The sequence below is a fragment of the Alligator sinensis genome, unplaced genomic scaffold (genome assembly GCF_000455745.1).
Source record: "Alligator sinensis unplaced genomic scaffold, ASM45574v1 scaffold1238_1, whole genome shotgun sequence".
Lineage (NCBI taxonomy): Eukaryota > Metazoa > Chordata > Crocodylia > Alligatoridae > Alligator > Alligator sinensis.
In genome coordinates this window covers 28,324-41,013 of record NW_005842436.1, presented here as the reverse complement: position 1 = coordinate 41,013, position 12,690 = coordinate 28,324, and the positions used below count along the sequence as shown (strand labels likewise).

At 47.8% G+C, this 12,690-nt stretch overlaps 1 protein-coding gene across 8 annotated transcripts in view; it reads left to right on the top strand.

Moving 5' to 3' along the window:
* Positions 1 to 12,690, top strand: part of LOC102385534 (phosphofurin acidic cluster sorting protein 2-like) — an 88,554-nt gene that overhangs the window by 56,185 nt on the left and 19,679 nt on the right. For 7 of the 8 annotated variants that reach the window (XR_003095638.1, XM_025211870.1, XM_025211867.1 and 4 more), the window contains 7 exons: positions 493 to 582; positions 1,140 to 1,265; positions 1,584 to 1,746; positions 1,944 to 2,035; positions 3,484 to 3,564; positions 5,487 to 5,546; positions 8,538 to 8,689. Coding sequence is in view for 7 of the 8 variants with exons in the window: in XM_025211870.1 (XP_025067655.1) it covers positions 493 to 582; positions 1,140 to 1,265; positions 1,584 to 1,746; positions 1,944 to 2,035; positions 3,484 to 3,564; positions 5,487 to 5,546; positions 8,538 to 8,689 (764 nt within the window). In the remaining variant the exon portion in view is untranslated. The remainder of the gene's footprint in view (positions 1 to 492; positions 583 to 1,139; positions 1,266 to 1,583; positions 1,747 to 1,943; positions 2,036 to 3,483; positions 3,565 to 5,486; positions 5,547 to 8,537; positions 8,690 to 12,690) is intronic. The other variant, XM_025211869.1, reaches the window with a different exon arrangement.

Below are 12,690 nucleotides of genomic sequence, written 5' to 3'. Positions count from 1 at the left end.
CTCTGTGTGCTCAGGAGCCAGGTAGACCAGAACCCATTCTTCTGGCACTTCATCTGGGTGCTATATCATGAAATGCCACCAAACAAGGAGTGGATGGAGATGCTTGGGCAGAAGGGCATACAAAATGCTGATTTGTCCTTGGAGGATGGCTCTGTTAGCTGACAGAGAGCTAACTCCATGGTCTGTAGTGGCGTTAGAGGTCGTGGCTATGTCCTTGTGAACTGTGGAATACCCTTCCAAGGGGAGTGCACTGGAAACATCAAGACTAGTTTTGGAAAGCCTTTCTAAATCTCCTGTGGGAAACGGGTGGGTCTGGTCTTGGAGTGGATGGATTAGAAAGGTTTTAATGTCCTTGTTTCATCTCTAGTGCCAGTAAGTCCGGGGTGACTGAGCATAAAGTGAACTGCCCTATGTATAAAGCATATCAGACTTGCATTTCCAGATGGGCAGGTCTGTGCTAACTGTCATGCACATCTCCTGATCTTCTTGCAGGGTTCAAAGCGAGTCCTGAGATCCAATGAGTATGTCCTTCCCCCTGGTGGCCTGATGGAGACGGACCTGGAACTGACATTCTCTTTACAGGTAACTTTTGCCTTGCTGACTTCAGTGCGGAGCCCCAGCAAGATCTTCGACAGACCTATCACCTTCTGAACAAACATTGTTTTTAGGAAATGCCATTTGTTTGGTATCTGTGAGGGGCTTTCCCACCTGGTTCAGGGAATGTGCTGTTGGCATCTAACTAGTAGCACCAGGCTGATTGCATCTCCCAGTTTCATGCCAGAAGTTCTGAGTATTCCAAAGTTTTCTGACCAGCCTGACAGCACAGCATCTCCAAAGCGCTGACAGGACCTCATGGGATGTCATGCTATAATGGCTTTATACTCAGGACACAGCTTACAGGAGGGAGCTAGAGGATGCTAGAGAGGGAGAGAGATGTGCCTGGGGCCAGGGAGCAGAAATGGAACTCGAGATGCCCAGAAGGAGTCTTGGGTGAAGAACCTGGCTGGGGTGGTCAGAGAACTGCATGTCATGTACTCTCATCAATGTGTTGGTGGTGAGAGGTCAAGATTGGCTTGAACCCCAGACCTGGCTCCCACCCCTGGCCTTGCTATTTCCTTGTGCTTTCTCTCTCACCTCAGTATCCACATTTCCTGAAGAGGGATGGCAACAAACTGCAAATCATGCTACAGCGAAAGAAGAGGTATAAGAACCGCACTTTTCTGGGCTACAAGACTCTGGCAGTTGGCATCATCAACATGGCTGAAGTAAGCAGCACTGGGAGGAAAACGAGGAACTGGGGAATGCCTGGGAGCCTTGGCATGCCTGTTCTTGCCTAGCATACCTACAAAGGGAGCTGACCATCTCAAAGTACTGATGGGGGTGCTAGCTTTAGGGCTGCTCTGGCCTGAGAGTACTGGCCATCTGCCAGCAGCTGGGAACCCTCCAAACTGCTGGCAGCTGGCAGAGTAAGTGGGCTTTCCCAGTGAGAGGGCAGTTCCCAGGCTTAATTCTTGCTGGCTGCAGGAGTCATCCTAGCATTGGAAGCCTCACCCCTATGCATGGGTGTTTATCTCTTTGCCCAGGTAATGCAGCACCCAACAGATGGAGGGCAGCTTCTCAGCCTGCACAGCAGCATGAAGGACGTGAGCATCCGAGTGGCTGAAATCAGTATCTATTCCCTGTCGAGCCAACCCATTGACCATGAAGATGGAAATGTGCCCTCTGGCCCCAAAATCAAAGCCTCAGGTATGTATTCTTCATCCAAGACAAGACATGACAGCTCCTCTCTCTGCTGGGGGAAATTGAGCTACTCGGGGCAGGGTGTTTCCCAAACTGCATTTGGGGGTAGGGCTGTGGGAACTGGTGAGAGGTTATATCCTTGGCTTCTGGGGCGGAAGCAAGGTGTCGTGCTGGGACATGGCATCTGCATTTTGTGACTTCAGATCGTTCTCCAGACATTGATAACTACTCTGAGGAAGAGGATGATAGCTACTCCTCGGAGCAGGAAGCCAGTGACGATGCTGTACAGGGCCAGGTAAGGATGGCTCAGCCTCTTTGGCCATCTCAAATTAGCTTGGTCCTGCTTCCTGTCCTCAGTGAGAGGTAAAATTCTTACCTCTCCCCAGGGCAGGAGGCATGATGCATCAGACCCTCCATTTACCTAGAGTCCTCTCCTGTCCTGGAGATGACCATCTGCTAGAGCTTCAGGGAAGCACAGAATAGTGGCACTTCACAGCAGAGAATGGGGCCTTGGGGCACCAGCCAGCTTGTGATTGGGCCCCTAGGGTGCTGGCTGGCCACAACATGGAATAGGTGCAGTGTCAATGCAAACCCATCTGGAAAATAAGACTGCTCCTGAACAGACTTCCTTTATAAAATCATAGATAAGCCCAGAAATAACCTTTGCGATCATCTCCTCTGAGCAAGGGGCAAGCTTTCAGAAAAGCTTCCAGAATGAATTTAAAAATAAACCATAAATAGATCATGGTGACAAATTTCCCACAGCCCCTAGTGAGGGTTAATTACCTGTATGGTTAAAGTTTGCACCCTATTTCCAGTTTGAATTAGCCTGGCTTCTGCTTGCAGGCATTAGATTGTCTTGTACCCTCGTCTGATAAGGTGAAGAGTGCTTCATCAAATTTCAGTTCTCCCTGAAGATACTTATAAACTGTGATCAAGTCACCCCATAACCTTTCTTGTTGAGATAAACAGACCGAGCTCCTCAAATTTGTCACAGTAAGGCAGGGTTCCAGTCCTTGGATCATTCTTGCGAGCCCTTTTCTGTTTCATAACATCCTTATTGAATTGTGGACACCAGAACTGGACATGATATTCCAGCAGTGGTCTCATCAAGGCCTCATCAGAATAGCATTTTCCTGCTCCTCCTTGAGATTCCCCTGTTCATACATCCAAGGACCTCAATAGCTCTTTTGTCTGGGAGTATCATACTGGAAGCTCATGTCCAGCTCCATATTCACCATGACCCCACATCTTTTGAGGCCATGTGCATGGCTCAAGAGAATCCCTGGGGACAGCTGTTTGGGTAACCCGGGACTCTGGCCCTAAGGGATCTTTGGTTCAGCTGTGGGCCCTACCTTGAGCAGCTACACAGTGAAAGCTGATAAGCTGAGAAATAATTGGTTTGGCTACAGCAAGGGCAGCTTCTACGAAGCAGTTCAAATGGGCCTTGGAAGGGCACCACCTTCTTTTCTAGTACTGTATTTTCTGGGCCTTTCTGATGCTTGTCCTGATCAGACAGCAGGTGTGCAAAGGACCTTTGGGGCCCCCTTGGGGCTCAGAATAAGCCATAAGCAGTGAGGGTGGGGCGGGAAGAGGAACCCTGATGGAAAGTGGTGTCAGGTGAGCGAGGTGAGGAACCTATCCTTGCAGAAAATAGGGGCTGTGGCATGCACAGACTCCACATGTGTAGGCCTTCCCTGTGCTCCACGTGCCTCTGATATGCTGTCATCTCTTGCCATTTAGGATTTATATGATGAAGAAGATGAAATGAGGAAGCCTAAGAAAGCCAGGAGGAAAATGATCAGAACCACATCAATGACCAGAGTAATCAGCATTTCCTATTCTCTAAGGCATTTGGGGATTTTAGTTCCTACCTAACCTAGCAGGAGGCTCAGAAGGGACTAGTGGTGGAGGATGACATTCAGAAGCTTTAAGCCAGTGTTTTTCAACCTTTTTAGCCTTAAGACCCTCCTACCCCTCAGAAAATGCTGGCTTAGTTTTCACTTGTTTTTTGACTACAGAAAATTACTAAAGCCGTTCTTCTGTTGCACAGAACTCAAAAGACCGCAGCAGGTCAGAATATTTTTAACACTATGAACTCCTATTTGAAATCTCTGGGTTTATCTTGTGAATCATGTTTGCATACCTCACAGTATGTGGCACACAGCGGCACTCTTGAAAGGATATCAAGTCACCCCAAGGTGCCACAGCACTCTGCTTGAGAATCATTTCTTTAAGCCGTTCCCCAGCAGGGGACTGGAGTTAAGCTCCCAGATTCTCCACACCTTGCCTGCGCCTGAGGTTAGTGATGCAGGGTTCTTGCTTTCCAGAACACAGGTGCCATCAGAGAAAGTGTGTTCTCCTCTCAAGCAAAAGAGTACCTGAGTTAGACAGACTGCTTGAAGCTGTGTGTGGCTTAGAAGCTGCGCCTGTTCTCTCTGGCCTCCAGAGTGTTTAGGTTCGGTGTGCATGCGTGCATGTGTGTGTGTGTGTGTGTGTGTGTGCGTGGGTGTGTAAAAACACACCCTGCTCCAGGAAATAACTTGGCAGTTGACTTGTGGCTTAGTCATCTCCTCCCAGGTCCTAGCAGAGCCTGAGATGCCTTGCAAAGGTTAGGGCAAACTGCACTGTCTGGCTGGTTTCTGACGGCTGCAGTGTTGCCTGCACACACATCCCTGTGCCACACGATGGCAGATGTTTGTACTCTGCATTCTCCAGAACTCTTCTCTTACTGCCCTCATTTGCCTTCTTGCATCTCATTCATGCTAGGTCTCTAGCCAGAACCTTCCCATGCACAAGGGCCATGTTCCTCAGCTATAAGACCTGATGTCCTGGGGGCATCATGAAAGGCTATCATTGGCGTTGTGAGGTGTAGAAAATGCTATTATATCCAAAGCACATGCAGTCAGGCTCCCTCCACAGCCTTCAGGGCCAAGTGTTCTTTCTCATCCTCTCCAGATGCACCTACATATGCATTCTCTGGGCTTAGCACCACCCAGTTTTCACTTTTATGCTGGGAAGATGTTTTACGTTTACTTTGGGGTCACCAATGTAAAAGGGTGGGGGAAACCTGCTTTGGCAGGTCAGGCAGTGGAGTGAGTGCCACTAGGTTCAGGTTTTATGCTAGTGGGCCCTGGTGGGGAATGGGTCTATGTTGGTGAGCAGACTTTCTTGGTAGGGGTTGTTTTTTGTACATTCGTTCCAGCTTCCCTAAAAGAAGTGGCAGACAGCACCAGTGCCAGTCAGTTGGTGTGCCATAGGCCTCTGCACTGGAGAGATTCATTTAGTGTTGCTGTCTCACAGGGTAAAACTGGTACAAACTAAGGCAGGGCTTACTGGCCCATGCCCATCTCTCTAATGAAGACAGGATCTTATAGAAAGGCATTATCTCCATTGGCACGGCTGAACAGAGAAACTGCAGAGGTGCTAGGAAGCTGTGATCCTGGCGTCTCTCAGTCTTTTGCTTGTTAGCAATATCCCTTTTCCTGCCATTCCTCTGTTTTGACTTTAGCTCTTTGGGCAGGATCAAATCATCTTCTGTGTTTAGCTAGTGCAGTAGGTCAGATGATAATAGCTCATAATCCTATTTTGCTCAGTGATCTGGTAGCTGGGAAGCTATGAAGGAAGCATTACCACTTACACTTGCCAGCTTCAGCCCCAGCTGGGCCATAGAGCAGTGAGTACAGCCAGGAGATAACAGGACACTTAGATCTTGCTGAATTTTTCTCTCCTTCCTTTCATTTTAGCAACCAAACTTCAAGCAGAAATTTGTTGCTTTGCTGAAGAGATTTAAAGTAACAGATGAGGTAAGAAACAGTTGACTTGTTCCTGTGTGATGCATCAGCAGCCCACTTTGTTTTGGGGTCAGTTACTTCATGGCACATGTGTGAGGACATCCCATGATGGCCCTCAAGTCTCGCTGTGTACTCTACCTTGCATAGAATCCTGGGAGGACCAGGCCAGAGCCAGCATCCCCAGGGAGATCTGGTATGCTCTTACAGTATGATGTAGGTGAGTTTGCAGACATCCTGCTAGCAGAGGGACCTGTATGGTACTTTCAGTGTATCTATATTTCAAGCATTTCCTGCCTCCTGGAGAATACAACCCTGAAACATGGTACTTTCTATTTCTGAAATTCCAGGATTTGAGAGCTGTCTCTCTTAAACTTAGGGAAAAATGGCTAGTTGAAACAACCATGTCCTGTTTTTCTGCTGATTTGAATAACTCCAGTGACCTAGAAGTTTGGAACAGAACCTGAACCTGGGAGATGGTGCTGGACTTCATGAGGCACCTGTTGATGTTTATTTGAAAAGCCACCCTGATTTGACTAAATTACAATGTGTGTCTGCATGAGATGTTTACTGTGGAGCTGACTATTAGTTTTGCAGTAAACATGTCAGCATCTACATGTGCACCCCTATGAGGGCATAGGAAACTAGTAAACTCTGCAGCAGCATAGTACTTGTAAATACAAGTACTACACTACTGTGGAGTTTTTTCGTACACAGCAACATATGTGTACATCAGGGATAGGCAACCGCCAGCACGGGTGCCAGAGTGTGGCACTTGAAGATATTTTGCTTGGCGCTCATGCCTCTGGGTGGATGATGGGAAGGGGCCAGGGCTACACAGCAGCAGCAAGGATTAGACCCCTTATGGCCTCCCTGTCATCCACCCTGGCACACCAACATCTTACAAATTGAAGTTGTGGGTGTTTTCAGCACTCTGCCCAAAAATGTTGCCAATCCCTGATGTAGATGCTGACCTGGCTGGCTGAAGTACGAGGGTGCTTCAGTGCAGTGGCTGCCTGCTGGCTAGCCCCACATTGAAGCACCCTCATGCGCCAGTCAGCCCCTCCGCAGCACACTGAGCCCGATCAGAGCAGCTCCAGGCTGGCAGGCTGACCCCCCAGGCCCCCTGTCAGCTTGGCTGCTGCTACCCAGCTCAACATGCTGCAGTCCAGGCGCACAGCCCAGGCACCAACAACCTGACATTCCATTCTCACAGAACATGCTTCTTAGCCCAGGAGGCTCCAGAGGCAGCTACACAGCCCAGGCCAAACTGTCTCTATTGTCAGGACTGAACAGAGAAACTGCAGAGGTGCTAGGAAGCTGTGGTCCTGGCATCTCTCAGTCTTTTACTTGCTACTCCTGAAAAAACACTTTGGCCTAGCCCTAGGGTAAAGGTACAGGAGCGTGGCAGTCAAGATAATGGGAATGCTTCACTTCTGTTAACTCTCTGCAGTTAATAATACTGTCCACTTCACAAGCCTCATTTCTGAGTACATCTTCATCTCTCTAAAACAGTGGTTTTTAACTTTTCATTTGTGGACACCTAAAAAGAAATTGAATGGAGCTGCAGACCCTTTAAATTGTAAGTGTGGGTATTCACATACTTTCCAAAGGTTGAAAACCACTGCTTTAGAAGCAAGAGCCAACCCCTTATTTTACAGAAGACCTGACAGGAGATGGACAAGCTGATTCCTGGCAGAGCAGGGAATGGAACAGAGATCTTAGTTGTCTCATCCAAGTATCAGCCCTACCTCCCTGTAGGAAAGAGCTGTAGCTGTGTGTGCATAATGCTGTCTATGAAATGGGGTGGTTGCTGTGTATGCAATCTACAGCCTCTGTTTATTACACATTCCCTCTGGGGTGGCCCATAGAGGGTAACAACCTATTACTACCCACTAATAGACCTAGTTTAATAGACCTACCCACTAACTGACTCACTAATAGACCTAGTTTATGTGGTGCTGTTCTGTAGTGCTGTGCCAAAGGTTTTGAGTGCAGATCCTAATGGAGTGCCACATAAAAACATGGCAGAACTTAATTTTTTTGTTTTGAAACCTATATTAAAATACCTGCAGATGTTGTTAGCATGATATGTACTGCTCTTCTCTAGACCACAAGTAGCCTCTGAAAAGATTTTCCCGGCAGGTTTGAGCCACTGGGTGGGAAGCAGAAGTTGGGTAGTCCTTGGAGTTTCTATGCTGGCACAAAGTGTCCAGTGAATTTTGGCGCTCTCTAAGAATGAGAGTTCCGGACTTTTCCCATGTTTCCTCAGGGCTTACAGTGGGCATTTTAGTGAAAGTTGTGGGGGGAGCTCCTTGCATTATTTAGTCTGAAAGTCCTGCGTGGAAGAGATGTAGATGTCTGTTTGGTGATTTAATTGACTTGAGCAGGGCTGGGGCCTTAGGTTTACATTTTGTGTCTTTTCCTTGAAAAAAGTTGGCTAGCCTTGTCAGATAGAGGGGTTATTCAGCCTCTTTTGACTGTGGCTTTACAGCCACCACTGGGCATGATGGGAATACCTGCCATCCCTGCTAAGGGCTGGATTTGGCATTTTATGCTGGGGTCTGGGAGACTCAGAGTAACAGTTTTCAGAGGAAAGGAGTCAAGTCTTCACAGCTGAGTGTTGCTTGAAGAAGATGGTGCTGTTCCTAGAGCAGCTCTCCCAATGGCTGCTTGCTAGTCTTCTCCCAGCATTGCAGGTAGGCCCATGTTTTGTGATAATTTGGATTCCTGTCTGCAGAATACATCTGGACTCCTAAAACAGACAGCAACAGGCAACACAAAGTCTGTAGAAAAGCATGAGTATCCAAGGGAAGTTTGGAAAGGGGACTGGATTTATCACAGCTGTCCCAAAATTGGAACCCCTCAGATTAGGAGCTGGGCACTGCTTTTTCATCCCTCACTAAAACTCCTGTAGGGAGGTGATCCTCTCCAGAAAGCATCTGGTACCAAATGGAGCACACATGCACTCTTGGAGTCATGTCACCTTTGGCTTTGGTTCTGCAGGTTCTGGATTCCGACCCAGTGGATCAAACCCAGGATGTGGAGGAGGACCTGGGTCTTCTTTATGACAGCTTGGAGGAATGCAACAACAGCGACAGTGGCCCAGAGATGGAGGATAATGAGAGTGTGCACAGCACACCCAAGCCCACCCTGAGGTAAGAGCTGACAAGGGCCATGCAGACCTCATAGCTGCCTGCAGGCCTGGAGACACTGTAGGACAAGGCGTTACTTGTGAAGCCTAAAGCCAGGGACAGCTGGCAGTCCCTGCTTGAGCTAGTGCGCAGAGCTTTCCCCCTGCTCCTCAGGCTTCTGCACCAGATATCTGGGTCCCTTTTTCTCCTTCCATAATTCCATCAGACACAATGACAGCATTGGGTGAGAAAGACCTTGTCTCCAGTGACTTATCTTCCACTTTGAACCATTTACTTGAAAAGGAAGCCTCACCTGCAGAAGCTTCTTAGTCACAGATGCTGCTAGTATGAAGCTGACCTTGGATCTGACAGCTGATAAGGAGAATTATGTAACAGCTGCAGCAGCAAAGCATCTAGCTAGCAACCACATTGCCTTGAAGAGTTAATCTCACATCTCAGTGGGACCCAGCTGAGAGCTGAAGTCAGACATGATTGATGCAGCTCCCTGCTTTTTGGGTTAGAGAGGGGGTCATGTGTGATGGATATTGTCCATCTGTCCTCTGAGAAAAAGAAGCCCTGGTGTCTCATGACATTCTAGCTCACTCACCAGCAAACTCTGGTTGCCCATGGAATTCTGTGCCAGGGTATATGCAAACAAGCCCAATTTTACCCAGGTGCTGAGTTTCCCTGTGTGGCACAAGACTTCAGCCCACGGGAAGCATTCAGGTGCTGTGCTGATTTAGGCATCATTCAGTGATAAATACCTGCTGCCTCTCTCTGTCCAATGACACATGCACTAAAAGGTACGAACAGTGTCTGGGCCAAAGTAGGGAAGTCCCTATGTAGAGTGATTCCATATCCCATCAGGCGCAGTGACCAGTACCAGATGCCTCTGAGAAAAAAGAAGGATTCCCAGTTACAGACAGCTTTGGATAACCTGCTTAAAAGGAAAATTTTCTTTCTAGCCACTACATGAAAGGCTGTTTTATTTCCAGGGAGTGAGAGAATTGGTGCCTTACATTATGCATTTGAATGCTGCTGTAACTGTGGATGCCCTGCCCTTACTTTTATTTGGGGGTCAGCCCCTCTAGCCTTTTTCCACCAAGGGGTAACCCATAAGGCAGCAGGGGATAGGGTTTTAGGGCACCCCAAACTCACCCTTCCCTGGGGTTTGGCCCTGGTGACACTTTCTAGGAACTGCTTTGCTAGGAGCAGTCCCACCACAATGACCCTAAGCCCCAGTAGGATGCAGTTTCCGGTTGTACCCAGGACCAGCCAGCTACACCTGGCTCCCTCTGGAAAGTCCTCTCTGGTGGATCAGGTGGCCAAGCAGATATGCTCATCCCCCTGGCTGTGAAGGCAGATGGCAAGAGCTGTGTGGACAGCGTAGGGCATGAGTTAAGGTGCTGCAGGACCTGATGGCCATCCACTGCATCCAGACATGTCTGCAGATATCTTTACTGTCATGCTACTGGATTCAGACAGGCCTAGATGAGAGAGTGAAGGTGGCTCTGTGCAAGTTTCCTTCACTTAAATCCAACTCGCATGCAAGTCATGACATCACTATATCTTTCCAAAGATGCACTCAAGTCCTGTGGTGATGTGCTAGCATCAAAGCAGCAGGTGTGGATACACTGGGAGCTGTAGCTGCAGACCTGCACACAAGCGGCTTAGGGCATAGAGTTGCTTTTCACTGGACCGAAGCAGCAGTGGAACTCAGCAGCCCCCTAGGTGCATGAGCAGCCCTATTTAGGATCACACTGCTCTCCTCCATAGCATGAGGAAGGGGCTAGAAAAGGTACCCTAAACATTGTTTGCTTCACCTTAACCTTGGTCAGCATACTGTGGCTGATGGGGATCCTACCATAGCAGTCAAAGACCACACAAAAAGATAAAGGTGACACCACGCACCATCAGTGCTTCAAATGTACACACACTGATCAACTGTATAACAGCAAATAGACCAGAGAGAGGAACAGCTATAGTTGGTAGAGAAGTGGCCAGATTCAACGTTCAGATAGCGGCCCTGAGTGAAACTTGCTTAGATGAAGAAGGACAACTAACTGAAAAAGGAGCTGACTACACCTTCTGGAGTGGCCATAGTTAAGAGCGACGGGAAGCTGGTGTTGGGTTTGCCATCAAAACACAGCTAGTCAGCAAGCTTATAAATCTTCCAAAGGGAGTGAATGACAGACTCATGCTAATGAGACTCCCACTGTCTGGGTGAAGATGCGCAACTATCATCAGTGCTTATGCACCCACTGTGACCAACCCAGATGTGATTAAGGACAAATTTTATGAAGATCTGGAGTCTCTTCTCACAGAAGTGCTGAAGGCAGACAAGCTGATCATTTTCTGTTACTTTAACACTAGAGTTAGTGCAGATCACCAGGCATGGTGAGGTGTCATCAGAAAAAATGGTCTTCGGAAATGTAACAGCAACAGGCTCCTCCTGCTGAGGAAATGCACCAAACACAACCTCCTCATCACCAACACAGTCTTCCTTCTGCCAAATTGCAACAAGATGTCTTGGATGCACCTGTGCATCTGGCAAGCACTGGCATCTCATTGGCTGCATCATCATCGAGAGAAGAGACAGACAGGATGACTGACAAATGCAATGAAAAGTGCAGAATGCTGGATTGACCACAGGCTCATAGTCTCCATACTGAATATCCGGATACATCCTAGTAGACAACCACAAGGCACAAAAGCACCCAGAAAGCTCAGTGTCTCCAAATTGAAACAGGAGAATGTGAAACAAGCATTTGTTGAAGAACTGCACAGCCAACTAGTGACAATTGATGTAAACTCCAATAACATTGAGGAAAATTGGGCATCCTTCGGAGACTGTCTGCTTGGCTGCATCCAATACCCTTGGTCCCACCACACGTAAATATCAAGATTGGTTTAATGAAAATGATACCACGTAGGGAGACTGCTGAATGAAAAACCTCGGCTCCATATGGCCTGCTTAGAAGACAGCATTTCAACATCTGAGAAGGCAGCCTTCAATAACATCAAGGGGATTATGCTATGCAAACTCAGAGATACAAAACCCATGGCTGAGCAACAAAGTAAATGAGACAGGAACAATAGTTGAAGAACTTCTATGATGCTGAGGACAATCTATGGGCCATGGTCATCAGGAACATCTCTGATACTGAGTGTTGATGAAGATCTGGAGTCTCTTATCGCAGAGGTGCTCATTGATAAAGGAAAGATACTGCAGACATGGGCAGAACATCAGCTGCAGTATGCTGACCAGGGTTAAGGTGAAGCAGACAATGTTTAGGGCACCTTTATCACACTGCTTATTGATAAAGGAAACATACTGCAGAGATGGGCAGAACACTTCAACAACATCCTCAATGAACAATCATCTATTAGTGAGGAGGTAATTGATTGATTGCCCCAGATAGATATTAACAAATCTCTTGCTGATCTTCCAATGCTGACTGAGACTGTGAAAGCAATTAAGCTGCTGTCCAATGGCAAAGCACCTGGAGCAGATGCTATATCAGCAGAGGTCTACAAGCCCAGGGGCTCGCACATGGCTTTGAAACTGACTGAACTCTTCCAGTCAATGTGGACTCAAGATATTATATCTCAGGAGTACAAGGATGCATCCATCGTCCGCTTGTGTAATCAATATATATATATATATATATATAGGCAACAGACAAGCCTGCGACAACCATTGGGGCATCTCCTTGTCAGTAGCTGGTAAAATCCTCACCAGAGTTCTGTTGAATTGCCTTGTGCAACACTTTGAACAAGGGCTCTTGCCTGAGAGTCAGTGTGATTTCAGGAAAGGACATGGATCCATAGACATTAGGCCTGTGTGAACAGGGAAGTATTTGATTCAGATTCGGATTTGGCCGATTCGGAGGACAGTGATTCGATTTGGAGGACGGTGATTCGATTCAGATCACTGTCCTGAATCAATTCAGCTGAATCAGCTTCAGAAGATTTGGCGAGATTCGGTGATTTGGATTGGCCGGGGGGACGCAGGGGCAGCCGGG